Source organism: Sceloporus occidentalis, unplaced genomic scaffold (assembly GCF_023333645.1).
Source record: "Sceloporus occidentalis isolate IW3139 unplaced genomic scaffold, rSceOcc1.0.p SCAF_2, whole genome shotgun sequence".
Taxonomy (NCBI): Eukaryota; Metazoa; Chordata; class Lepidosauria; order Squamata; family Phrynosomatidae; genus Sceloporus; species Sceloporus occidentalis.
The window spans coordinates 169,937,806-169,963,725 of record NW_028316982.1 but is presented as its reverse complement, the minus strand read 5'-3'; the positions used below and the strand labels follow the sequence as shown (position 1 = coordinate 169,963,725).

At 41.9% G+C, this 25,920-nt stretch overlaps 2 protein-coding genes across 2 annotated transcripts; one reads left to right on the top strand and one right to left on the bottom strand.

Moving 5' to 3' along the window:
* Positions 1-3,484: 3,484 nt before the first annotated feature.
* LOC149319302 (histone H2A, embryonic-like) lies at positions 3,485-10,160 on the bottom strand. The gene is made up of 2 exons (XM_089508029.1): positions 9,970-10,160; positions 3,485-3,928 (listed from the first exon to the last, which is right to left on the bottom strand). The coding sequence occupies exon 2, from the start codon at positions 3,918-3,920 to the stop codon at positions 3,522-3,524; it is 399 nt and encodes a 132-aa protein (XP_089364155.1). The 5' UTR covers positions 3,921-3,928; positions 9,970-10,160; the 3' UTR covers positions 3,485-3,521.
* Positions 10,161-10,227: 67 nt separating this feature from the next.
* Positions 10,228-25,019, top strand: LOC149319301 (phosducin-like protein 3). The gene is made up of 6 exons (XM_089511428.1): positions 10,228-10,340; positions 12,202-12,334; positions 16,070-16,160; positions 17,994-18,137; positions 19,059-19,267; positions 23,411-25,019. Exons 1-6 carry the CDS (start codon positions 10,335-10,337, stop codon positions 23,554-23,556), a joined length of 729 nt encoding a protein of 242 aa, XP_089367554.1. The 5' UTR covers positions 10,228-10,334; the 3' UTR covers positions 23,557-25,019.
* Positions 25,020-25,920: the final 901 nt, after the last annotated feature.

Genomic DNA, 25,920 nt, shown 5'->3' with positions numbered 1-25,920 from the left:
GAATGTTGTTGGTACTCAAACCTTCCTCAAGACCTTGTATCTCAATGCAACATAACAAAATTCTCCAAAATCCACCAAACAGTGATACCTTTATTGGGCCAACCAAAATGCAAATAAAGCATGATGTAAGCTTTCGAAGATCCACTGGCTTCTTCATCAGATAAGGTGTTGAAATCATACAGAAGAAAGAAAGTAAAAAGGCTATGACTAATATCAATTTTGTTTTCTTTCTTTCTTTCTTTCGTAAGATTTTCAACACCTTGCCTGATGAAGAAGCCAATGGACCTTTAAAAGCTTGCAACATGTATTTTGTGTATTTTGGTTGGTCCAATAAAGGTATCACTATTTTGTGGATTTTGGATGGCCAACACGGCAACTCCTAGATATGTTTTCTAAAAGATTATTCTGTTCCTGCTTGAGAACACTTTTTCTCACGATCATTTTCAAAGGAAAGTTTCAGCTGAATGGCAGGAAGGAAGAGAAACCCACTGCAGAAATGTGTAAGCCAGAAGAACATGTGGGTGCTTGCTTAGGAATGTGTGTTTGTACAGAATAGGTAACCTAGTGAAATTGGAATTTAGGATTTTTTGGAACTATAGGACCACCTTTGTCTGGCATCTGTCAGGTTTTTAGCTTTGCAACAAAAGCACACAAATACTCTATAGTGGGTGGGAATCATGTTAATCATTGTTTAAACCCAATATAATTTCAAACCTTGGAGCTGGGTGCTTTGTATCAATAAGATTCTCTGTGATGAGAGTGACCTCTACATGGAGAAGAGAAGGTGTTCTGCAACAAATGGGTGCCTCTTCCAGGGGCTGTTTTACACTACCGAGTTGTAACACTATGATTCCACTTTAACTCTATAACCACATCCTATGGGGTTTGTAGGCTGGTGTAGCACTGGAGTTCTCTGGTTGAGAATTCTAAATGTTCATCCCAAAACTCTACATCCTAGGATTTCACAGGAGGAAGCTATGGCAGTTAAAGTGGAATCATGGCACTGTAATTGTGTAGTGTGGAAGGGCCCCAAATAACCCGATAACGTAGAAAGGGTGTTTTGAATTCCCTCTCTAATCATACCCTCCAACCCTAAGCATGCAGATGAAAATGTGAGGTGTCTGTCCCTTATTAGCCTACAAAGCAGCAGTCAAGATTGACAATTATATATACTTATGTGTAAGTCTAGAAATTCTAGTCAAAAACTGACCCCCCCCCCCAAACTGAGGGCCCATTCAGACTACACTTTACCCCGGATCAGGAATCGATTCTAGCACGTGAAGTTCATATTGGCCCCGATTCTGTCACAATCCATTTCGAGGCATGCACAAGCAAATGCCCTTTAGCCCAGGTCATCCAGATTCGGGGCAAAATCCGTCTTTTTGGAAAAAACCTGGGTTCTGTGAAATATGAACTTGCCCCCGAACATGATCAGGTCAAGTTCAGGGGAGGGATTAAGGTCAGAGGGTGGGCAAAGGGTAGGGCATTCCCTCCCCTCATTGGAGAAGGAGGGAGAGGAGGAGGAAAGAGCTGGAGGAAAGATGCAAAAAGGGGGAATCTGACAGGAGGCAAAAGGGTGACAGGAGGCAAAAAGGGGGTGACTGACAGGGTCAATTCAGGGCAGGTCAGAGGCCCAGAGCAAGGCAAGGCTCTACTCTCCAGCAGGGACCTTTTCCCTTTGTTTTTTAAATTATTTTTCTCCATCTATGCGCATGTTTTTTGCTTCAGGTAGATCTAAATTTAGATAGAATGTGGCTAGCTGCTTGTTCACGTTCCCTTTCATTTCCTGGCTTCCTCGCTGAAAGGAGCCCTTTGCAAGAGGCTTTGAAGCATGCGAATGAATGCTATAATGCGAATGTTACAATATGTTTCTCTTTGCAATTTGGCAAACTGGCAAATTGATATACAGAATGCTTTTGCTACTATCTCAAAGGGGTAGCCTAGGAAAAGCATGCATGGCATTGTTTCCTTTTCTGGCATTTCCGAGGTGAGGAATTTTTTATTGGTATTATTATTATTATTATTAGTAGTAGTAGTAGTATTCCATGTGTATGAGACATTCTGAGGTGGCAAGGAGGGGGGATACAGGATGCAGAGATGGCATTTTGGGGTTGAAAATGGGCCCAAGGGCAGATCATAACCTGTACTGACCCAAATGCTCACAACACACACACACACACACGAGGTTTTTAAATTTGACAAAATGTGCGCATTTTGGTGCCTGGTCCTTAAAAAAAAAAAGGACGGGGGAAGCACACTGCCGATGCCCCAATGAGTGCTGGAAACGTCACCTATGACGATCGCGAAACTGAAATTTGATTGGCAGCAGTGGTGTTCATTTTAACCTTCATTTTAAACCCGATTTCTCAAGAGGGCATTCAGGGCAAAATAACCCTGATTAGGTAGTGAGCACTTGCTTCTGGAGGGATTCGGGGAGGGGGAAACCGAAGCTCCCCAGTTCCTTCCAGTGCAAAACCGCCAGTGAGAATGGGGCCTGAGTCAACTTATCCGTGGGTCAATTTAAGTACTGTGCTTTAAAATGAACTAAGCACTAGTGAAAGGCAAGAGTGTAACCTGCCCTGGAAGCACTGATCCCTCTCTACTTTCTTATCTATCCAGCCTTTTGTGTGAGTGCAAGCAGTTATGCCTACTGCAAATTTGTAAGTTCTTTGGCATTGTTTTGTTCTGCTTCCTCCTTTAGATCCTTTGTTACATGCCCCAAATTTATCCTCTACTTATCCATTGGTCATTATCAAAATCCATAATTTTGGCCCCAAACTTGTCCTCAACTTATATATGAGTCAAGTATATATGGTAGTTATTTCCTGGTAGGAAATAATGATGTACAGTTATCCCTCCTGATTCGCAGGGGATCCATTCCGGACCCCTCCACGAATCTGGAAAAATGCCACTATTCAAGTTGCCACTGATTTCAATAGCGGCATGCTCCTGCACCTGCACCATTTTGTCCTTCCTTGCTTACTGTCCGTGAATGGGTGAGACCGTGGACTCCAAGTCCACGGGAGGGACGACTGTATAACTATGTACTTTGCTAAAGTCTATAGAAGCTTCTTCTAAGCATTGTGTAGCCAGACCATGATAATATGGCAAACACTGCAGAGAAAACCCACTTACCTTATCACACACACACACAGCTACATGCAAAAGGGCTCTGCTTGTGCTTGTTGTTGTTCTGTGCTTTCAAGTTGTTTCCAACTTATGATGACCTTAAAGCAAACATATCATAGGGTTTTCTAGTCAATATTTTTTTTCAGAGGAGGTTTGCCATTGCCTTCCCCTGAAACTGAGGACACGTGATTTATTGCTTATGCTTCAAGCTCCCAATTTGTTCAGGTTTTGTTGAGTTGGGGTTTGTGCCTGTTTTGCTGAAAAAAAACAGTGGTCAGGTTTTATATTATGCAAATTTATTACTACAACACACACTAAAATGTGATTCTTTCAAATGCTAAGTGCAAGATGCTTTTTAAATCAGTCAGTAATGTCCTAAAATTCACATGGGATTAGAGGCTAGATTGACTTGATACTCCCTGGGAAACAGCTGTTTTCTTCGGGAGAAGCTGGGCTTGGATATTGGGCATCACGCCTCCTTCTGCAATCGTCACATTGGCAAACAACTTGTTCAACTCCTCATCTCTTCTCACCGCCAGTTGGATGTGTCGTGGTCCAATCCGTTGCTTCTTGTTGTCGTGAGCAGCGGTGCCTGCCAGCTCCAGTATCTCTGCAGTCAAGTACTCTAAAACTGCTGCCAGGTACACAGAGGCACCAGCACCTATTCGTTCAGCGTAGTTCCCTCGTCTCAGGTATCGGGCAATACGGCCCACAGGGAACTGCAGACCAGCTTTCGCGCTCTTGGTTTTCTGGAAAGCTGAAGGCTTTGGTTTCTTACCACGTCCAGACATGGTGGCTCCTATAAAGAGAGGCAACAGTCTACCTTCATTACCCCAATCCAATTGGTTTTTCCACAATGTTAAGCTTCCTGGTAGCAAGCCAGAACCGAGCGACTGACCTTCCTTCCGTTTAGCTCTCACCTTTATCACAATACAGGGCCCAAAGTGGCTTGCCAAAAATTGTAACTAAAAGCATGAACACCAGAGAATTACTACAAACTTCGTCCTAGATCCTTCCAGAGGTGTTGAAAGGCAGCACCATCATCCCCTATTGGTAGTTTTTAAAATTCCTCACATCTGTAGGCCAGCAGGCTGGGGAAGGCCATACTAGATCTTCACATTTGAAATTACATTCAGTTTTTATAGTAGAACACATTCCTCCTGAATACTGTACACATTTTAGAACAATCTCCACAGTCCATGGCAATTAGGTTCTCTTTGAAAACTGGAATTATTTGCCATTGATATTACTGCTTCAGTTAATGGAATGGCAAAAGGATGGCAGATATGCCACAAGGGCTCCTAAGTTTCACTGGAGGCATCTCTGCCAAGAGGATAGCATTGCTGTATGTCTACTTACAGCAGTTATAATTCTTGTCCTGCCTCCCTCCTCCCCCAGCAAGATTTTATTTTATTTTTAAGAGAACACCACTACATCATTTTCAGCCAGTGCAGGACCTATCTTCCACAACCCTCCCCCATCCAGTGCAACACACCAAGTAAACCATACTTGTTTCCTCTGTAGAATATCTGACATGGAGTATCTATGTGTGTTGTATACCCAAGATAAATAAACAGTATTTTTCCTAGACTTTATCAGCAGTGTTTTTAAGTGAGGCCAAATAGGTAAGGAAGGTTACATTAGCTCTTGCATCTTTAACAGCGTTTGCTATACGGATATAAAAAGGCAAGAGCATTTCTTACAATGCTGTTAAAACCTTAACCAATTGGTTGACTATCAAGAAAGTTACTGACTAGTGTTTCTGGTCTATTGGCAGGCTTAATTTATTTGCAATTTGTTGTTGTTGTGTTTCTTGAAGTTATAATGTTATATTTTAAAAGTTTATAAAGTTATAATGTTACTTAATGTAGTGGAGTCTCCTTCCTTGGAAGTCTTTAAACAGAGGCTGGATGGCCATCTGTTGGGGATGCTTTGACTGAGATTTCCTGCATGGCAGAATGGGGTTGGACTGGATGGCCCTTGCGGTCTCTTCCAACTCTATGGTTCTATGATTATAAATCAAACCTTACGTTCATCTCATTTTGTTGTTTTTGTGTGCCCTCAAGTAATTTCTGACTTATGACAAACCGAATGCAAAATCAGGTGGTTTTCTGAGCAAGTTCTGTTCAGAGGTTTACCATTGCCTTCCTCTGGGGCTGAGACAGTGTGACTTGCCCAAGGTCCACTAGCTACAAGAGTTTCTACATGGAAATTGCCAGGGAAAAGCACTGATCCAAGGACCACCACTTGAGTAGCTCTGGATTAGAGGCTTCTAGGAGTCATATTCCAAAACATAACTTTTCATCCAAGTGGGTTTCAATGGCTGAGTGGGGCTTCAAACACTGGTTTCCTGGAGACCTCCAACACTTAAAATGACTACCCAACACCAGCTCTATATTTGCAATATATTTTACTAAAAGTTTTATATTCTCCAAAGCAAATTGTGACATCTTTCATCTACCTACACAAATTGCTCTTTAAATATAATGTATTAAAATTGACATTATACATGAACAGCTGTTAAAGCACAATTGCATTTAACAAAACAATTCAACTCACTTTTTAATTCTTAACTGTAATATTCTTCTCTGGATAGCCAGCAATTTTCTGTTAACTTGCAGTAAATGGTGCCTCTTTTAAAACCCCACTAGTTAGTTAGACCTAAATGGGGATTCATTCAGCTGCAGCCACTTTATCAGTAGCTCTGACATGAACTATACTGGTTTCACCTTTATTACTTCAGCTGCAACTCAATTTGCAACCCAATTTGCTTAGAGATGCCTCATTGTGACCCATAGGATACATTGTATTTTACCACCATTGTTAGACCTTAGAAAACTCACTTCCACTTTGAAGGTAGCAAATTCATGATTACCATTCAATATGTAGGAGCTGATTCACAGAAAGTGGAATGATTTCATTTGAAAGAGAATTGTGCATTGAAATAAGGATTTATTTATATAATGCCATTTGTGTATGTGTATCTGTGTGTCTTCACTGAGGTTTTCACTTGCTTTTTCTCTTCTTCTAAATGATCTAAATATAGGTTTTCCTATTATTGTAAGTGCCGTTGTTGTTCCCCTTCAAGTTATTTCTAACTTATGGCGAACCTATCATGGGTTTTTCTAGGTCTGAATGATTTGTCACTACCCCCCCCCCTTCCCCATTTTGCAAAACTATATATTTGGAGACTGAAGGAAACTTTCACATGGGAAACAGAATTCTTATTTGGGGAGGCAATGTATTTCACACGCCAAAGCTTTCCACCCTAGCTACAATCACCTGGGCTGAGGGTGATTTGGAAATAGGTGTGTGCACATTTTAACTGCAGAACTTGGATGAAAAGTTATGTTTTGGAATATGACTCCTAGAAGCCTCTAATCCAGAGCTACTCAAGTGGTGGTCCTTGGATCAGTGCTTTTCCCTGGCAATTTCCATGTAGAAACTCTTGTAGCTAGTGGACGTAAATTTCCAGTAAATTGGGAAAAGAAAGTTGCCAGTCTATTAGATATAAGAGCTGTTAGACTGCTATTAGACAACATGCGTAGCACTGCCCTAAAAAGTCTGACGGTACACGGGAGGTGTAGTTTAAAGAAGGGTAGATTTTCCAGGCTGCTTTGTGTATGTGTGTGTCTTCAAGTCACTTGTCAACTTAAAGAGACCCCATAAATTTCTTAGGCAAAGATTACTCAGAGGTGGTTTGCCAGTTCTTCCTCTGAAATACAGCCTGCAGCACTGGTATTTGTTGATAATCTCCCATCCAAATCCTAACTATGGGTTTATCTATGCTGTAGAAATAATGGTTTGACACCACTTGAACTGTCATGGGTCCATGCTACAGAATCCTAGGATTTGATGTTTCATGAGATACAGCACTCTTTGGTAGGGAAAGCTAAAGACCTTGTAAAACTATAAATCCCAGGATTTTACAGGATGGAGCTACAGCACTTAAAGTGGTGACAAACTGCAGGGACGTAGCCAAGGGGGGAGTTCTTGGGGTCCGGACTGCCCCCTTCCATTAGAAAAATGAATGGTGCGTGCTGCTGCGCTGCTGCACCCAAGCTCCATTATAATGGTAGCACTTAGTCTGCACCCCACTTCCTAAAATCCTAGCTACATCCTTGCAAACTGCATTATGTCTACAGTGTTGATTCACCCCAGGGATGACCCTGCTTAGTGTCCAAGATCATGGTGACTAGCGGTCCTCCTTTTCCTGGACATGTCCTACATTTAATCCTTCTCTCCAGAAAGAATTCCAAAATGTCCTCTATTTTGAGCCTGGCTAAGAAGCCCACTTAGTAACATCTTGTTTGCTTTGAGAAATGTGTCTACTTGGCAGCCTGTCCTTGCTTCACATAGGATCGGATGGATGATTCTACAGTTCTTTTTTCCTAGGAGCAGCAGCAGACCAGATTTGCACTCAGAGCTCGGGATGCATTTGTTTCTTGGAGGGAAAAAGGACAGCAAACATGTTAGGCAATGGGCAGCTTGAAGACACAAAACAAAGGATTCCCCACCCCTCTTAATTTCAGCAGAATGGACAAATGAAAATAACCAGCCAGGTATTTATTGCTAGTAAAGTACAATTTTAAGCCTTTGTCTTGCTCAGAGTCCTGTAAGCATATTGCAATCCGAGCAGGCATTTTAATGATGATTAGGTTGACCAGAAAGATACAGCTGAGTACATAATAAAATACAGTATATGTAACTGGGCTGTAAATGAACCCTATATGATATGAATTTACATTTATGGGTGTTTTGATCTTAGATTATTTTAATTGTTTTAAATTTTATTGGGATTTTTAATGCTTTGTCTGTGAGCCGCCTTGGGTCCCTCCTGGGAGAAAAGTGGCATATCAGTCACTAGAGCGGTGGGGTGTGTGTGGCCTGCACCATGCGACACCCCAAGGAGACAGTGACACCACTGCTCCTCAAACACCTAACTTTTGGCAGAAAGGGGCTGTGACATTCATCTGCTTCTCTTTAAAATGCTTTAAGAGATAGAATCACAGAGTTGGAAGAGACCACAAGGGCCATCCTCTCCAACCTCCTGTCATGCAGGAAATCACAATCAAAGCATCCCCAACAGATGGCCATCCAGCCTTTGTTTAAAGGCCTCCGAGGAAGGAGACTCCACCACACTCCGAGGGAGTGTGTTCCACTGTTGAACAGTTCTTACTGTCAGGAAGTTCCTCCTAATGTTGAGGTGGAATCTCTTTTCCTGGAGCTTGCATCCATTGTTCTGGGTCCTAGTCTTTGGAGCAGCAGAAAACAAGCTTGCTCCCTGCTCAATATGACATCCCTTCAAGTATTTAAACAGGACTATCATATCACCTTTTAATCTTCTTTTCTCCAGGCTAAACATCCCCATCTCCCTAAGTCGTTCCTCATAGGGCATGATTTCCAGACCCTTCACCATTTTAGTCGCCCTCCTTTGGACATGAATGAATGAATGAATGAAATTTTATTTCTAGACCGCTATTCCTTGTAGATCACAGCGGTTTACAAAAACACCATCAAAACCAATACATAGTGCAACAATACAAAAACCCACCCATACAATTTAAAAACAATACAAGGGAGGGCTTGTCTTCTTCAGGCAGGCAGTTTCTCCACATCCTTTTTATATTGTGGTGCCCAGAACTGGACACAGTATTCCAGGTGGGGCCTGACCAAAGCAGAATACAGTGGCACTATTACTTCCCTTGATCTAGACACTATACTTTTATTGATGCAGCCTAAAATCACATTGGCCTTTATAGCTGCCGCATTGCAGTGTTGACTCATGTTCAACTTGTGGTGTACTTGGACTCCTAGATCCCTTTCACATTGGCCCTTATCACATGAGCAAAATTTGAAGTTATCCCAGGGTCAGTGTGAAGGCAATGCAGGGGCAATCATGGGATTTCAAGTTTGTTTATCACATGACGCCAAACGCAATCAGGGGTCATTCCAGGGTCATTGCAGGGTTAGGTAAATTCGGGGGGAAAGAGGATTTACCTAACCCTAGAATGACCCCGATTGTGTTTAAGATGGCTCCTGATTGCGTTTGGCATCGTGTGATAAACAAACTTGAAACCCCATGATTGCCCCTGCATTGCCTTCACATTGACCCCGGGATAACTTCAAATTGTGGTCATGTGATAAGGGCCAATGGTGGGACTGGGATGAAGCTCAGTGAGAGGAGAAAGGAGAGGCCCCAGAAGTTTTTCTAAAATTAAAATTTAAAAAATTAAAAAACATTTAAATTTTTTCTTTAATATCACATTTTAATGAAATCTTCACTATGTATATGTAAATACATTTAGGCTGTGCATATGATATTGTAATTTGAAGGTATCATTTTAATTTAGCTAGTTGTTTATGTGATTGGGCGGCATATAAATAAATCCTATTATTATTATTATTATTATTATTAGTGTTTACGTTCAGTGGTATTTGGGAATTATGATTTGCAAGTAATATTAGAGGGAAAAAGCATTACTGTATGGTCAGAAATGGGAAGAGGTCAGTGGGGGGTTGACACTGCAGCAACCCTGTTTATGTGTGTGCATATGTATATATATGTGTGTGTGTGTTTGCATAGGTGTGTGCGTATATGTGTGTATGTGTGCTTGTGAATATGTGTATGTGATTGCATATATGTGTTCATGTGTATGTATGTTTGCATATGTGTATGTACATGTGTGCGTGTGTGTGTGCGTGTATGTGTGTACATGTGTGTATGCACGTATGTGTATATATGTATGTGTGTGTGTTTATATATATATATATATATATATGGGTGTAAGTACATGAGTGTATGTTTTTGTGTGTATCTCTATCTATCTATCTACACACACAGTATATAGATGGTCACGTCCTCCATTTTTCTTTCTTGGATGCCCTCCATTTTGTGGCGAGGAGGAGGACCTCTGACAGTCCCCTGTCTGTTCAAGAAGGGCCAGGAAGCGGGTCCCTTTCTGCTCCTGAGGCCCTGCTTTCCTTCCAGATGAACAGGAGGAGAGCTTTGGCTCCTTAAGGCCGGGGAAGGAGGGAGGGAAAGAGGGAGGCGTCTCTAGGCAAGGCCTGCCTCCTGGCCGCCCTCCTCCTCCTCCTCCTCCTCCTGAGTCAGGAAGGGCTGCCTGGGCCTCGCCTAATAAGGCCACTCGGCTTCTCTGCTCCTTCTCTCAGAGCCACCGAGGGACAGAAGCTGCGCCCTCAAAATGCAGGTGAGGCCGCCATCTTGCCCTCCCGCCCTTCCCTCTTTCACACTGGAGAAATAATAACCCGGTTTGGAGCCGCTTTAACTCTTTCTTTGGCTCAAGGCTATGGAATTCTGGGAGTTGGAGTTTGTTGTGGGGCCGCTCAGGGCCCCACAACAAACTCCAACTCCCAGAATTCCATAGCCTTGAGCCAAAGAAAGAGTTAAAGCGCCCCCCCCCCGTCCTCTATGATTGTTCTTCAAGTATTCTTCTTCTTGTATTTTAAACTATCACACTTGATGCCTCTTGGAAGTATCACTCCATGAATCCCCCTGTCTGTTAGGATTGATAGAATCATAGAGTTGGAAGAGACCACAAGGGCCATCCAGTCCAACCCCATTCTGCCGTGCAGGAAATCACAATCAAAGCATCCCCAATGACAGATGGCCATCCAGCCTCTGTTTAAAGACCTCCAAGGAAGGAGACTCCACTACACTCCGAGGGAGTTTGTTCCACTGTCAAACAGCCCTTACTGTCAGGAAGCTCCTCCTAATGTTCAGGTGGAATCTCTTTTCCTGGAGCTTGCATCCATTGTTCCGGGTCCTGTTCTCTGGAGCAGCAGAAAACAAGCTTGCTCCCTCCTCAGTGTGACACCCCTTCAAATGTTTAAACAGGGCTATCATATCACCTCTTAACCTTCTCTTCTCCAGGCTAAACATCCCCAGCTCCCTAAGGCGTTCCTCATAGGACATGGTTTCCAGACCCTTCACCATTTTAGTCGTCCTCCTTTGGACACGCTCCAGTTTCTCAATGTCCTTTTTGAATTTTGCCCAGAACTGGACACAATATTCTAGATGGGGCCTGACCAAACCAGAATAGAGTGGCACTATTACTTCCCTGGATCTAGACACTATACTTCTATTGATGCAGCCTAAAATCGCATTGGCCTTGTTAGCTGCCGCATCACACTGTTCACTCATGTTCAACTTGTGGTCTACTTGGACTCCTAGATCCCTTTCACACGTAGTTTCATTCAGCCAGGTGTCCCCCATCCTATATCTGTGCTTTTCATTTTTCCTCTCTAAGTGCAGTACCTTACATTTCTCCGTGTTGAATTTCATTTTGTTAGCTTTGGCCCAGTTTTCTAGTCTGTTCAGGTCATTTTGAATCTTGATCCTGTCCTCTGGAGTATTAGCTGCTCCTCCTAATTTGGTGTCATCCGCAAATTTGATAAGTATTCCCCCAATTTTGTCCTCCAAGTCATTGATAAAGATGTTAAATAGAACTGGCCTGAGGGCAGAGCCTTGTGGGACCCCACTGGTCACTTCTCTCCAGGATGAAAAGGAGCCATCGCTGAGCACCCTTTGCGTTCGGTCAGTCAACCAATTACAAATCCATGTAACAGTTGCCTTGTCTTGCCCACATTTTACAAGCTTGTTTGCAAGAATATCGTGAGGAACTTTGTCAAAGGCCTTACTGAAATCAAGATATACTATATCCACAGCATTCCCTTCATCTAACAAGCTGGTAAGATTGTCCTTAAAATATTACTCTTCTTGTATTTTGAAGTGCCAAACTTGATCCCTCTTGGAAGCATCACTCTTTAAGTATGGATGCCCCTGTCCTTTAGCATTGTTCTTCAAGTATTCTTCTTCTTGTATTTTGAAGCACTGTATCACACTTGATACTACTTGCTGGAAGTGTGGATCCACCACCCATCCTCTAGGATGGCCCTCCACATTTGCGGTTTTAACTTTTGTGGATTTGATTATTTACGGATTTGATTAAAATGGGAAACTCTAGGTACTCCAATGCAATTCTGTTCTCTGGATGACAGTTCTGAATATGGGAACTAGTCACATTTCTTTCATCGCTGTGTGTCTTCCAGGATCCGAATGCAGATACAGAATGGAACGACATCTTACGTAAAAAGGGCATCCTTCCTCCAAAAGAGAAGCTGAAAGAGCAAGAACAGGCTGAAGAGGAGAGGGAGCAACAGATCCTCCTGCAACAATCTGTTGGTGAGTGGTCTAGTGTTAAAGACAGAGATCAGTGCTTTACAGCTTCTGCAATCCAGCTTGCTCCATCATTTGCTACTTAAGCCTTCACAGTGCAGACAAGGCTCTTATTAACTTCAGAGGGACTAATGGCATTTGTTGCATTTTGAGGAGTGGATTGCCTATGAGGAAAGTTTTGGAAATGTTAATAGTAATTTGTTTCTCTTGGCCCTGCGATTTATGAAGAATATCAACTTTAGTCTTTACAAAAGCATCTTCTTTGGCCAGTAAGCATAGAGCATTCACTGGGAAAACATACAGTAAGGACTTTTTAATAAAGATTTTAATGTATGACAGGAATGGGGAATAATTAATTCTTCATATGTGGTTGGATACAACTCCTATCATCCCTCACCACTGGCTGTGTTGGCTAGCGCTGGTGAGAGGTGCAGTCCAACAACAGTCCAACAGCATCCTCCTCCTGCTATATGAGTTGTTTGTTGTAGGATTGGATTTAATTTACAGAATATACAGTCAATAGATGTAGGCTTGGGTACAGATTTCAAGTTCATTTTTAGCTCTAAACCCTGGTCTGAGGTAAAGCATGGGCAGGGATGATGGGGCCCCTGTTTGGGCAATGAACCGAAGAACCCAACATTCCTCATCATTGGCTATGCTGGTTAGGTCTGATGGGACTCACAACCCAACAATATCTGGAGTTTGCATGCTTCCCACCCCAGCGTAGGCACAAGTGCTCTTATTATGATCAAAAAAGGAAAGCCTTGCTGACCTTTCATTGCTCACAATGGGCATGAATGTAAACACTGAGACTTATTTTTGCTCCAGTGGATGAGTACAAAGTATCATCAGGAAAGACAGTTGTGTTTTTCTAGAAGACATCTCCTCTGGTCACTGGAGAAAACAAATTTTACAAATTTCTTGCCCTCCGAACCTAAGCTGGCACGCTAACTGTACCTTTAAAGAGTGTTAGGCAAATTTCTCAAGCATCAGATCCTGGAAGGCAGCAGTGACAGTTTTCTGGCTCATCCTTTTGAACTTCGTGATTGTTTCTGTTTGGAGTCCATTTCTGTGTAGACCACACAACCTGTCCTGGGTCCCATAAACCAGCTTACTGCCACTAGTGTGGCCAAAGACACACTGCCAATATTAAAGTTCAGCTGCCAGTCTAGTTAATGTCTGTATGTGGACTGACAGTGGTGTAGTGGGGTGCTGTCTTTCCCTTTACCTCTGGCAAAACAAATGCTTGGTCTGGTTCTTATTTGATGGCTACTGATATAAAGGCCTAAAAAGATATTAGCTGGCATCCAACCCAGGAGTTACAGGATTATAAAATAGGTTTACAATCTTGCAACTTTGGAGATTCATGTTTATGGTCAGCAGCAACCAAATGTGACCATAAAAGTCTGCCTTTTAAGCCAGACAATTGCCCAGCTGAATAGTTTTCAAGGTGCTGCAAACCAGGGTACTGGAAAATCACAGCTACAGTGCTCTCCTGGTCTCAGGTGCATTGAAAGAAGTAGTTGCAGCAGGACCCTGAGGGATCGATCCTGCTGCCTGTCTCAATATGTCCCATGAGTGGGAGAGTGCTTCAGTCATCATTACCAGTGGCCCAGTCTGCATTGTCAGAAGTAACTAGAAAATGAATCTCTCCCATTGTTGTTACGTCTTGATAATGCAGGATCTTGGCCCTCTTTTTTTTTAAAAAAGCAAGCAAATGCACAACTACATTTCAAGACAGTAATAATGGAGTGAGCTGAAACTTTATCCACCTTTGTAGCACGGAAGTACAGATGTCCCTTCATATCCACAGATTCTGGGGCCATAGATTCAACCATCCATGGCTTGGTAATATATATATATTTAAAAATCCAAAAAGAAAACCTTGATTTAGCCATTTTACATAAGGTACATCATTTTACTGCTCCATTGTATATAATGGGACTTCAGCATCTACCAATTTTTGTATCCATACGGGGGAGAGTGTCCTAGAACCAAACATCAGCAATGTCAAGGGTCCATTGTAGTTTTCTTTACATCATTTGATTATAGTTGGCCCTCCATATGTGCAGATTCTGCATCTACGGATTCAACCATCCATGGCTTGAAAATATTTTAAAAATTACATTCCAAAAAGCAAGCCTTGATTTTGCCATTTAATATAAGGGATGTCTTATTATTTATTTATTTGTATCCCACGCTTTTCCCAGGACTGGGACTCAGAGCAGCCTCACAGCATTAAAAACAGTACAATTAAAAACATTTTTAAAAGAACATTAAAAAGAAAATAAATTATTACAGTATTAAAACATAGTTATTAAAAGAATAAAACATATTTTTAAAATATAAAACTATATATAGAGAAAAAACTATCGAATTTTTAAAATGGTCCAACAACCCAACCTGTGCTTACAGCAGTTCCTCAAATGCCTGTGTGAACAGGTAGGTCTTCACCTACCAGTGGAAGTCCATCAAGGAAGGAGCCATTCTGATCTCCCTGGGCAGGGAATTCCAGAGTCTAGGGGCAGCCACTGAGAAGGCCCTCTCTCGCATCCCTACCAACTGTGTTTGTGATGATGTTGGGACGGAGAGAAGGGTTTCTCCAGAGGATCTCAGAGTCTGGGCTGGTTCATACTAGGAGAAACGGTCTGCCAAATACTGTGGACCTGAACCATGTAGGGCTTTATAAGTAATAACCAGCACCTTGAATTGTGCCTGGAAACAAACTGGCAGTCAGTGAAGCTGTTTCAACAGGGGTGTTGTATGGCCTCTGTAATCTGCCCCTGTTAACAACCTGGCAGCAGCTCTGTGAACTAGCTGAATTTTCCAAACACTTTTGAAAGGCAGCTCTATGTAGAGCCCATTACAGTAGTCCAAACGGGATGTAACTAAGATATGTACCATTGTGGCCAGATCTGGCTTCTCAAGGAATGGTCTACACCATTTTATATAATGGGACTTGAGTATCCACAGATTTTGGTATCCATGGGGGTTCCTGGAACCAAACCCCAGTGAATACCAAGGACCCAGTGGACTTTTATCAGTTAATTTGTGCAGATTGGAAGAGAAGGTCTGGAAGTGTCATCAGTGAAGAAAGTGCCATTTTTTTATCGCTTTCTTGGTGCTCAAGGTGTGCTCTTTGGTTGTTAAAAATATTTTATTGAACAAGAATCTGTTTCTTGGTGTGGATTGTAATTGCCTTCCATGTTTTACGTCACTTAGCAAAGAAACTGATGATTGCCACCTAAAATAAGAACTGACTCTGCAGAGAATGTAGGCTTGTAACAAATGAACCCTTCTGTGAATAAGTTCTGGGAGCAGAGCTAATAACTCAATTATGTTTTAGTGGTGCATAAGTATTAATTTTGTAAGGGTTAGGTGATTCACACTACTTTTTGCAGCAGGTACATTTGCCATATTCACTGTCATCCATCCATACACACAAATACACACATAGTCCCCAGCTAGCAAAATGGATTCATGTGAGAGTACTGCAGCCAGTATTTTAAGAAAGATGTTACCTCCACACATTGCATTGTTTGCCTCTGCAAACACAAATTTGTACAAGGTAGATACTCTTACGATATAAAATATAAACTGTTTCTAAAAGGCTAAGGTGTCTTGTTTGGGAATTAAATCATTTACTGAAAGAAAAAGTAATTCTCATTCTAATTTTGTAACACTTTACTCTGATTGTGCGTTTTTTAAAACAATAATTGCTATATAATTCTCAACCATTAGTGAAAACCTATGAAGACATGACCCTGGAGGAACTTGAAGAAAATGAAGATGAACTCAATGAGGAAGATGAACGTGCTATAGAAATGTACAGGTGAGAAAATTTACATTTCACAGAGAAATTTTTATCAGCAATGGGACTTAAACCAATGCTTGAGTTATTGGATGGGGGAGAAGGTGCTCTCATGCCCAAAGCTCACAGCAGAAATATTCCAGTTTGAGACTGTTTTTACTGCCCTTGCTCAGTGCTAGGGAATCCTGGGAATTGTAATTTATTGTGGCACCTGAGCTCTCTGATAGAGAAGGCTGAATGTTTCACAAAATTACCGTTCCCAGAATTCCCTATCATTGAGCCAGGGCAGTTACAGTGGTATGAAACTGGAATATTTCTACAGTGTGTTTTGGATCTTAGTTAAATTGACAAAAACCACTCCTTGGCTCCTCTAGTAGCCAACACATGGCCCATCACCAAAATATAAGGGGCCAACCCCCACTGTCACCACCACCACTGCATAAGTGGTACACTGACTTGATCCCAATGTTAGCATAATTAATCACCATGAAATTGTGTAGTTTATATGGAACATTGAAATAAAATTATTGTCAGGGAAAGTGACTAATAACAATGCAGACTGAACAGTACAAGAAAATCAGACATAATTCAGTGCCTTTCCAAGTAATGGAAACTCATACTTCAGATAGACAAAATGAGATATGGTAAGGGGTCTGCAAGTGATAGACAATGCAAATAGTGTAGGAGAGCTAGTAGTGTAATGATGACATTGTTGGGTTAATCAGGTTTAAGCCGTGAAGCACAGCTGATGACCATGGGCCAATCACTGTCATTCAGGGTGACTATTTCCCAGGGTTATTGTGAGGATAAATTGACAGAAAGATGACTTGAGTTATAGCTTAGGAAGTTTACATTCTTTCTACAATTCCTGCAATCATCCAGTCAATGTGGCCAGTGGCCAGTTCAGACTCACATAAGGTATTAGCATTAGTGAAAAGAGCCCGAGTTAGGTTGTAGAGAACCTGCTTTCTTTGCAGAAGGCCCTGAGTTTGATCCTGAGCATCTTCAGTTAGTGTTGAGAAAGACCCCTGTTTGAAACTTTGGTGATTTTCTCCTAGTAGGTGTAGACGGCTCTGAACTAGATAGACTTATGACCTGAAAGCAGCCATAGTATTAGGGAGATTCTTCTCCTGTGCCTGATAAAGTAAATATGAGGGCTTTATACATTGCTGTAGTTTGCATGATCATAGTGGTACCAGTCATATGTACAGTTGCTTTTTCATTCATGCCTCCATGTGGTCACAGTGTACCCATAACTGTGCTGACATCTATACAGCACCTGCAAGCATAAAATCATAGAGTCGCAGAACTTAAGGGGGCCTTAAGAGCCATGTTGTTCAAGGCTTTGCTATGCAGGAATACACTACTAAAACACTTTAAACTCTGTGAAGTCAAAGGCTTTCATGGCTGGCATCCATCATTTTTTGTGAGGTTTTCGGGCTATGTGGCCATGTTCTAGAAGAGTTTATTCCTGATGTTTTGCCAGCATCTTTGCTGGCATCTTCAGACTTTAAAACCTCCAAAGATTAAGCATCCACCACCCTCTGAGGAATTTCACCATTCCATTGTTGTCAAAAGTTCTTACAATCAAGACATTATTCCTCATCTTTAGCTGCAATCTCTATTTCTGTAATTTTAATCCATTGGTTCAGGTTAATATCGCTGCATCCCTTCAGATATTTAGATATGGCTATTATATCACAACATAGCCTTTGGAGAAAATGGGAATAAAAGTACTTCCTTCCTAAGAGGTTGTAGAGATTAGAAGTCCTGCACGTTTGAACACATAATGCTGTTAATGGCTTTCAATCCATTGTTAACTTTTCCTTTTTCCCCTGACTCTCTATGATGCAGACAACAAAGACTAGCTGAATGGAAAGCCTCTCAAGCAAAGAATAAATTTGGACATGTTTTAGAGATCTCGGGACAGGATTACATCCAAGAAATTACCAAAGCTGGGAAGGATATATGGGTGGTATTGCATCTATACAAACAAGGGTAAGCAAACGTTTCAAGGGTTTTGCTGATAGCATGCAGTTTTTCTGTAATATTTTTTCTTCTTCAAACACTTCAACACAGTGGTGACATTAGGGGTGGTGTCACCTGGTGCAAATACTCAGAAAAGGCTGCTGGGGGCAGGGGAGATAGCACTGGGCTGCCCTGCCCTCCTTTCCCTCTGTCTGCCAAGCTAGCCGGCCATCCAGACTCAGAAAGGGCTGCCAAGTAGAGGAGGGAGGGCCATGCATGTTACCATGCTTCTTTCACCGCTCCCTTGGCTGACACAGCCACAGCAGAAGAGAACAAGGGACAGGTACTGGTGGCTGTCGTGATCTGCTGCAGATGATTGGCAGCTGGCTGGGCAGGAAAGGGAGGCAATGATGGCAGGAAGGGGAGGAATCTGTGGCACCACTTTTTATTCTAAAAAAACTGTAAACCATCCTAGATACTTGGATTTCAGAGCCATGTACAGAATAAAATCAAGCAATTTAAAATTTAAAACAGTAAAAAAAATACTCTGAAATGGTATTAGATCATAAGAGCTTTGATAAAAAGCTGTCTTTTAACTTGGCATCAGCCAGCATTTGGCACCAGTTGGACCTTGAAGGGGAGGGCATTCTACCCCTGAGCACTACAGCAAAGAATGCTTTTTTGTGTTTTCACTTAGTAAATTGCTCCCACTAGAGGAGGGACAGCTCCAACAAAACTGCTCCCACTAGAGGAGGGGACAGCTCCAACAAAACTCAGTCCTCAGGTAGGCATATATAGGGAGAAACATTCAGTCAGGTGTAGAGGTTATAGTTCATATTCTCAAGACCATACTGCATATTATAGAGATTACTACAGTTTTATTTTGAGCCTACCTTTTAAATAGAAAGTATGGCTCTTGAATGGGTCTCTTTAATTTCCATTTCCATTTAGTATTCCTCTTTGTGCCTTGATAAACCAACACTTAAATGGACTTGCCAAGAAGTTTCCAGATGTCAAGTTTGTCAAAGCCATTTCTACAACCTGCATCCCCAACTATCCTGACAAAAACCTCCCCACAATCTTCATCTACCTCGAAGGGGACATCAAGGCCCAGTTTATTGGACCACTGCTATTTGGAGGCATGAATCTGACAAGAGATGGTAAGTTATTGTCTCTTAGCTGGAGAGGCCAGGGATAGAACATGCGGTCTTGGTGCATGCAGTGTGACTCTTTTTTTCTACCAACAAACTGTGTTCCTCTTCCAGTTGTGGTGCTATCACCTTTTAGAATCTCTATGGCTGCATCTATATTGCAGAATTAATGCAGTTTGACACCTATTTAACTGCCATGGCTCAGTGCTGTTGAATCCTAGAATTTGTAGTTTGTTGTGGTGCTAGAGCTCTCTGAGAGAGAAGGCAAAATATCTCACAAAACTACAAATCCCAGAATTCTATAGCACTGAGCCATGGCAGTTAAAGTGGTGTCAAACTGTATTATTTCTGCAGTGTAGATGCAGCCTTAGTCAGAAAAACATAATAAACAAGGCAGGTTCCTTGCTACAGCAAGGACGTGCAGGGTTGGCCTGGTTCCTTGCTGTGGCCCGGGTCTCCTGTGATGAAAACCAGGCCATGGCAAGGAGGGGCAGGGGCAGGGGGGTGCCCTCTGGGGTGTCTCCCGGTTCAGACGACTCCTCTGAAGGCATTGTCAGAGAGGTCAGAATCCCATGTATTTCACTGCTCCATGAGACACTGGGCTGAGCATTTGAAGATCCCAGGAGATGCTCTGTGTAGCCAAGGGTCCATTAGGGGAATTTTATTATTATTGTTATTAGCTCAAATATTGCAAGAGGAGAGCCTGCTACGACGGCCCTTGCAGAATCGTCTCCCGATATGTATACGGAGTAGACCAGGGGATTCCAATAAATAAAGCTGAGACAGACTTTAATAACTAGATGTCTAATTTATTGAAATAGGGGAAACACATTAGTTGCGCATTCAAGGCTCAGGAAAAGCAGGAGTTAGCATGGAATAGGATTTTAGGAATCACTGGGGTGATACATACCAGAATGTAGACTCCCTCCAGGAATCCAAATGGAATATGATGAGGATGGCAAGAGGCTCAGCCATGGAATGACTGGCCAGGAGCCAGGATTCAAAGGGACATAGCTTCCCCCTGAAATCCAGACTGGCCCCGTGAATAGGCAAATCTGATGATATTTATAGGCAAAATCTTGCCTCTGGCAAAGGTGCTTGATGGTGAGAACAAAGGTGTTTAATTACTTGCTTTTCACCTGGATATCCCTGTCTGATTGTCTTAGTGGTCTTAAGCTGCTCGGACAACAGACCCTGGGAGGGGGCAAAAGCCTCAGGCAAGGCAAACATTTGCTCTTCCTGGTCATATGATAATCCTCTTATGCGACTCTCTAGATATGATGATGTGGGTGCCCCTCAGGGGTGTGTGTACATGTCCTCATGCCTTGCTGGCAATGGTGGACAGGCTGTTAGAGTTCATCTAGGGGTCATTAAGGGGTATCATTTATACCAAAATTTATATGGAGCAGCATGGGTAACATCTGTTTATGGGGTCTTTCATTGTGGGAGGTTGTTCTGGTATCTTCCTGTATCACTGAATTTCAGCAGTAGCTTGAGCAGCAGCAGCTATGATAAGAAAGAATGTTGACCTCAATGAGTTGTTAGTCAGCTAGTGTGTATCCCCACTACTGAAACTGGTAACCAAGTAGTCTTTCACAGCAATGGTGTCTCTTGTAACACAATCTTAGGGGAAAATATGCTATTATAGTTTAGCTTCCTCAAGTAATATAGTTTTTGCCCATTTCATAGACACTCTTCAGTCCTGCAAATTAACAGTTCAATCCTGTACATAGCTACTTAGAAGAAATTCCCAGTGAATTTAATAGAACTTTCTCCTAGGTAAATGTGTACTGAATTGCAGCTACTGGCCTCAACCAGATGGACCAAATGGGCAGCCGTTGGGCTGTATTGGGGGCATGGCATTTACACGACGCATACCCCAAATGTAGCCAGAAGCCGCTCTGAGCCTGCCCACCCGAAAGAGCTGGGCCAAAAAGGAGTTGTAAAAAACCACTCCTTTTTGGTAGTTCAGTGCAAAAGAAGTGGCCAGAGGCTGCTCCCACCTTAAAAACTGTGGGACTGCCGCAACCAGATATGCCCAGTCAGAACCAAGGTGGCAGCCTGAATCAGGACTGGGCATATGTGGTTGTTGCAGTCCCGCAGTGATCGGGGTGGGAGAAGCCTCCAGCCGCTTCTTTTGTCCCGTTTGCTTGAGGCCTAAGAGCTGACACACACACACACACACACACCTTTTATATTACAAAGATTCATCTGTGCATCATAAAAGCAGTACATTACACAGATAATTTTTTTTCTACCATTGATGCTTTAATGGGAAACCTCCTAATATTTTCCATTTCCATTTTAATTGGATTCTCTTGTTTCTCCCTACCTTTCCAAGCCATAATTTCTAGGAATTTTTATTACAAATCTTCTAGGACATGTTAATATGTGTGGATAGAAACTCAGAATTACATTAATTCCACACATCCTTCTTCTCCCCTGTTGGACACGAATGAGACTGACTGATCAGATTGTCAGGACAAATGACTGCGAGACTGTGATTTAACTTGCAACATCGAGTTTCTTTCACTGCTGGGGCTAAGCCAGTTCAAGCTCATGCAGTAACAGCCAACTGCTCATTGGAAAATGTTTCTGTTTTGTTTGTTTGTTTTTTAAAAAAAATTATAATATAAAAGTTCAGGGCATATTTTGAATAAGCTATGTGTGCGTTTTTGTTGTTTTTTAAATAGCTAGCATCCTGTTCAGCATTTACAGTATTGTACGTTGGCCATAACATAATACATTTTAGAACTCTCATTTCTGGTTGTTGCACCAATGTAACAGCCAAAAGTGCCCTAAACTTATTTTTTTATGGGATACTATCCCAGCTGCCTGGAGCAAAGCATCTCACAGGCAAAGGAGTGCTGGGGGCATCATCACAGACTGCCCCACTTTCCAGAACCTTTGAAATCTGTTCTGTTGGTGGTGGGCTGTGCTGCTTAAAAGGTAGGTCTTTGGGGGTAGCATCAGAAGATGTAGCTATGACAATGGCATTCTGTCATTGTGACTATGTTCCCCAATGCAGGATATTGGCAAATATGTATGGAATCATTGAATCATAGAGTTGGGAGAGACCACAAGGGCCACCCAGTCCAACCCCCTGCCATACAGGATCTCACAATCAAAGCATCCCTGACAGATGTTTAAAGACCTCCAAAGAAGGAGACTCCACCACTCTCTGAGGGAGTGGGTTCCACTGTCGAACAGCTCTTACTATCAGGAAGTTCCTCCTAATGTTAATGTGGAATCATTGTTCCGGGTCCTATTCTCTGAAGCAGCAGAAAACAAGCTTGCTCCATCCTCAATATGACATCCCTTCAAATATTTAAGCAGGGCTGTCATATCATCTCTTAACCTTCTCTTCTCCAAGCTAAACATACTCAGCTCCCTAAGGCTCTCCTCAGAGGGCATAGTTTCTAGACACTTCACCATTTTGATCACCTTCCTTTGGACACATTCCAGCTTCCAGCTTGTCAACATCTTTTTTGAATTATGGTGCCCAGAACTGGACACAGTATTCCAGGGAGATGCAAATAAAACAGTAATAGGCTTTAACCAGAAAATATGCAAATCTGTCTCCCTTGACCACAGTGGAACTTGATTCTGATTTGAGCAGCCTGCATCTGCCATCAATTCATAAAAAGATGGAAAACCTCGTTCATGGTTTGACAGCTGGATTAAAATTCAGAGAAATTCTTGGGGACTACATTCTCCAGGAGTGAGTGGGGTCAGTGACATGAAGATGGACAAAAAATCCCCAGTGTGTTTTGGCTTAAAAGTTTTTGCAGTCCATAATTAACATTAGGAGAGATGTGTAAATAGTTGATGATGGAAAGACAACTGTACAAAAATCATGACCCATGAAACAGTGGTGCCTTATGCAAGTGGTGTCTTCTGCAAGGGGTCTCTGACCACTTGAGGAAACCTGTAGGGCCAGATTTGAAAACTGGGAGGGCTGGAGCTGACCCTAGAACCTGATCTTCTCCATCGCACCATTTAATATTTCTCAAAATGGTTTGAAAGAAGTTCTTTGGAACTTTAGCAGTGTAGTCTTAATGAGGTGAAAAACAGCAGGTCCACACAAGTAGCAGCATGGTGAAAGTTTCCAAATTTGCAATCTGCCATGATGTTTTCCTTTCTTGTGTTTAGAATTAGAATGGAAGATTTCTGAGTCAGGTGCCATCAAGACAGACCTAGAAGAGAACCCCAGGAAGCAGATCCAGGACCAGCTGATGACTTCAATCAAGTGTTCTGTTCCAACAAGAAAAGAAGAAAGTGATTCAGAAGAGGACTAAGTCATTCTTTTCAGATTACCTGATTCTCAGATCCTGATTACCACACATTTAGTTATGACTGAATTCAGTGGGACTTGTGTCTGCATAAGAGTGCATGTGAATGCAGCCTAATAAATACCATGGGTGGTATTTCTTCTTTTATAAAGATTTTTTTTTTAAAAAAAGGAACTTTGGTTTTGTATAGCTTTAGAGGGAACTAAAATGCCTTCTGCAAACCACAGTTCAGATGTCACTGAAAACACGGGTTGTGGACATTCTTATTAGTGAAGTTAATACCAGCAGTACTATGATGGATATCACTTGTATGTTCCCTTTTCACTGATTAGTGATGTACCCTTGCTTCTGAACCACTCTGTGGTCTTTTATGCTTTTGCTAGAAGTTATCAGCATTTAAGTATTGTCAGAAAATGCCCATTATGCAAGACTTAATTCTCAAAGAAATGTTGAATCCTTGGAAGACTAGACTGAACATAATGAATACTTTTTTGGCCACATTTGGGAGTATGCTCATCACTCCACATTCACTGGGGTTAGGAGCACAGGACCCCCATGAATGTGGAAAAACCGCAAATAACAAAAACACTATGTTTTTCCTGAGAGAACACCTTTCTCTGCATCTCGAGGTCCTCCATTGCAACTCTGTGGTCAACATCTGCCAGACATTGACCATAGAATTGCACTTGAGGAACTACAAATGCCTAGTAGAGTTCTCTCTAGGAATCTCTAGGTCCTTCAGTGCAACATTTGACCTTAGAGCTGCGCTGGAGGACCTAGGTACTCCTAGAGAGAACATGTTAATAAAAACAGTGAATAATCAAATCCGCAAATGTCAAAGCTGCAGATGTGGAGGGACAAGTGTACTTGACTAAGATTGCCATCAAGGTCTCTGAATTAAATTGGGAGATATGAAGATTTTTTTAGAATCCTGAAAGCTCAAGAAACTCCTGACTGCATAAAAGGAGATCTTGAAACACACAACCTGATCTCAACCTTGATGGAATACCCTGTGAAAGTAATATCTCTCATATCCCAAGTTCTTGATTCAGGTTATTTGAAATAAAACATAATAGTTCTGCCTTTCTGTTTCTTTTAATTATTAGTGAAGAACACAGTACCATTCAGTCCTGAATTATGAGTAACTAATGTGTGTTCATGAAAGTTACAATATTAAAACTAGGCATTAGAATGAAGTGAACCTTCAGTGTTTTTGGACATTTTAATTAGCTTAAATGTGATGTCAAATCAAACATGATAGCTCTTTTCTGTGCCATTTCAAATTGGTACTATGAGTAATTGCGTTTTTCAGTACTGCTTGCACAACAATTAAAAAGGTGTTTCTGTTTGTAACTCTTACTACAAAAACCTAAGTCATCAAGTGGATTCTAGCCACTGTTCATTTCTGTTCTTTCTGATTGGATGCTCAAGGCAGTGTTAACCTGATTAAAAGATTTAGAGAAGTTGTTCTCAACTGGGTGTGGGTGTGTGCTTCAAATGCTAGGGCTTCCAGAATCCCTGACAGGTGGTCATGGTGTTTGCAGGTTTTGGAAGTTGAAGTTCAGTGATGCCTGGTGCTCCCCTGGTTGCAGAACACTAGTTTTCAAACTAACATCCCATAGATTTTGTGTAGCATTTTAGCTTTCAACATACTATGATGCTCACATGTATTTAAACAACTGAATGGAACTCCCCCCTCCCCTTTAAGTGCATGATTACATATTAGAATATAACATTAATGTAGCAAACAGGACTTTCAAGAAACTGAATGGAATTGCATTCTAAACAGCTTCTTTGGAAAGACCTAGCCCTGGGTTATTATGGAGCCACACGGAGAGCAATTTATTTCTTCTCCTTGCATCTTGGCACATCTACTTGTATGAAAAGATTTGCTTGCCATCCTATCTACACTTCCTCTATTTCCAATCATGAAAGTTACTTGGAGGCTTTTAAATCAAAATGAGATCTCTACAGGATGCAGGTAATGAGGTTGGGCTAACTGCATGGCTCAGTGTGAAATGTACAAGTATGCAGCCAAGGCAACAAATGGTACTTGAAAGTCAAATCTGTTTTTTAAAATTGGGATCCACACTATAATTACTTAGTATATTTATAATTTCTCACGTATGAGCTAGTGATATGCATGGCTCTTCTCCCTCTCCTGCTTCATTCACAGGCTGCAGTGAAATGAGTAGATAGCACTTGGGACCCCTTCCAACTCAGTGTTTGTATGATTGCTTCAAGTTTGGCCACTAAGTTTTCATGGGGCAGTGGGACGCTTTTAACGTGGACAGTCTTAAGTCCCAGAATGCTGTTTGTACATCTGTTACTAAATCACTCTGGCTGAAAAACAGATGTTTGTGTTTGTTT

Excerpts from the sequence above, each read along its gene's own strand:
- LOC149319302 (XM_089508029.1), bottom strand. The coding sequence starts at position 3,920 with ATGTCTGGACGTGGTAAGAAACCAAAGCCTTCAGCTTTCCAGAAAACC.
- LOC149319301 (XM_089511428.1), top strand. Across the intron at positions 16,161-17,993 it reads CGTGCTATAGAAATGTACAG|ACAACAAAGACTAGCTGAAT; the intron begins GTGAGAAAATTT and ends TCTATGATGCAG. Across the intron at positions 18,138-19,058 it reads TTGCATCTATACAAACAAGG|TATTCCTCTTTGTGCCTTGA; the intron begins GTAAGCAAACGT and ends ATTTCCATTTAG.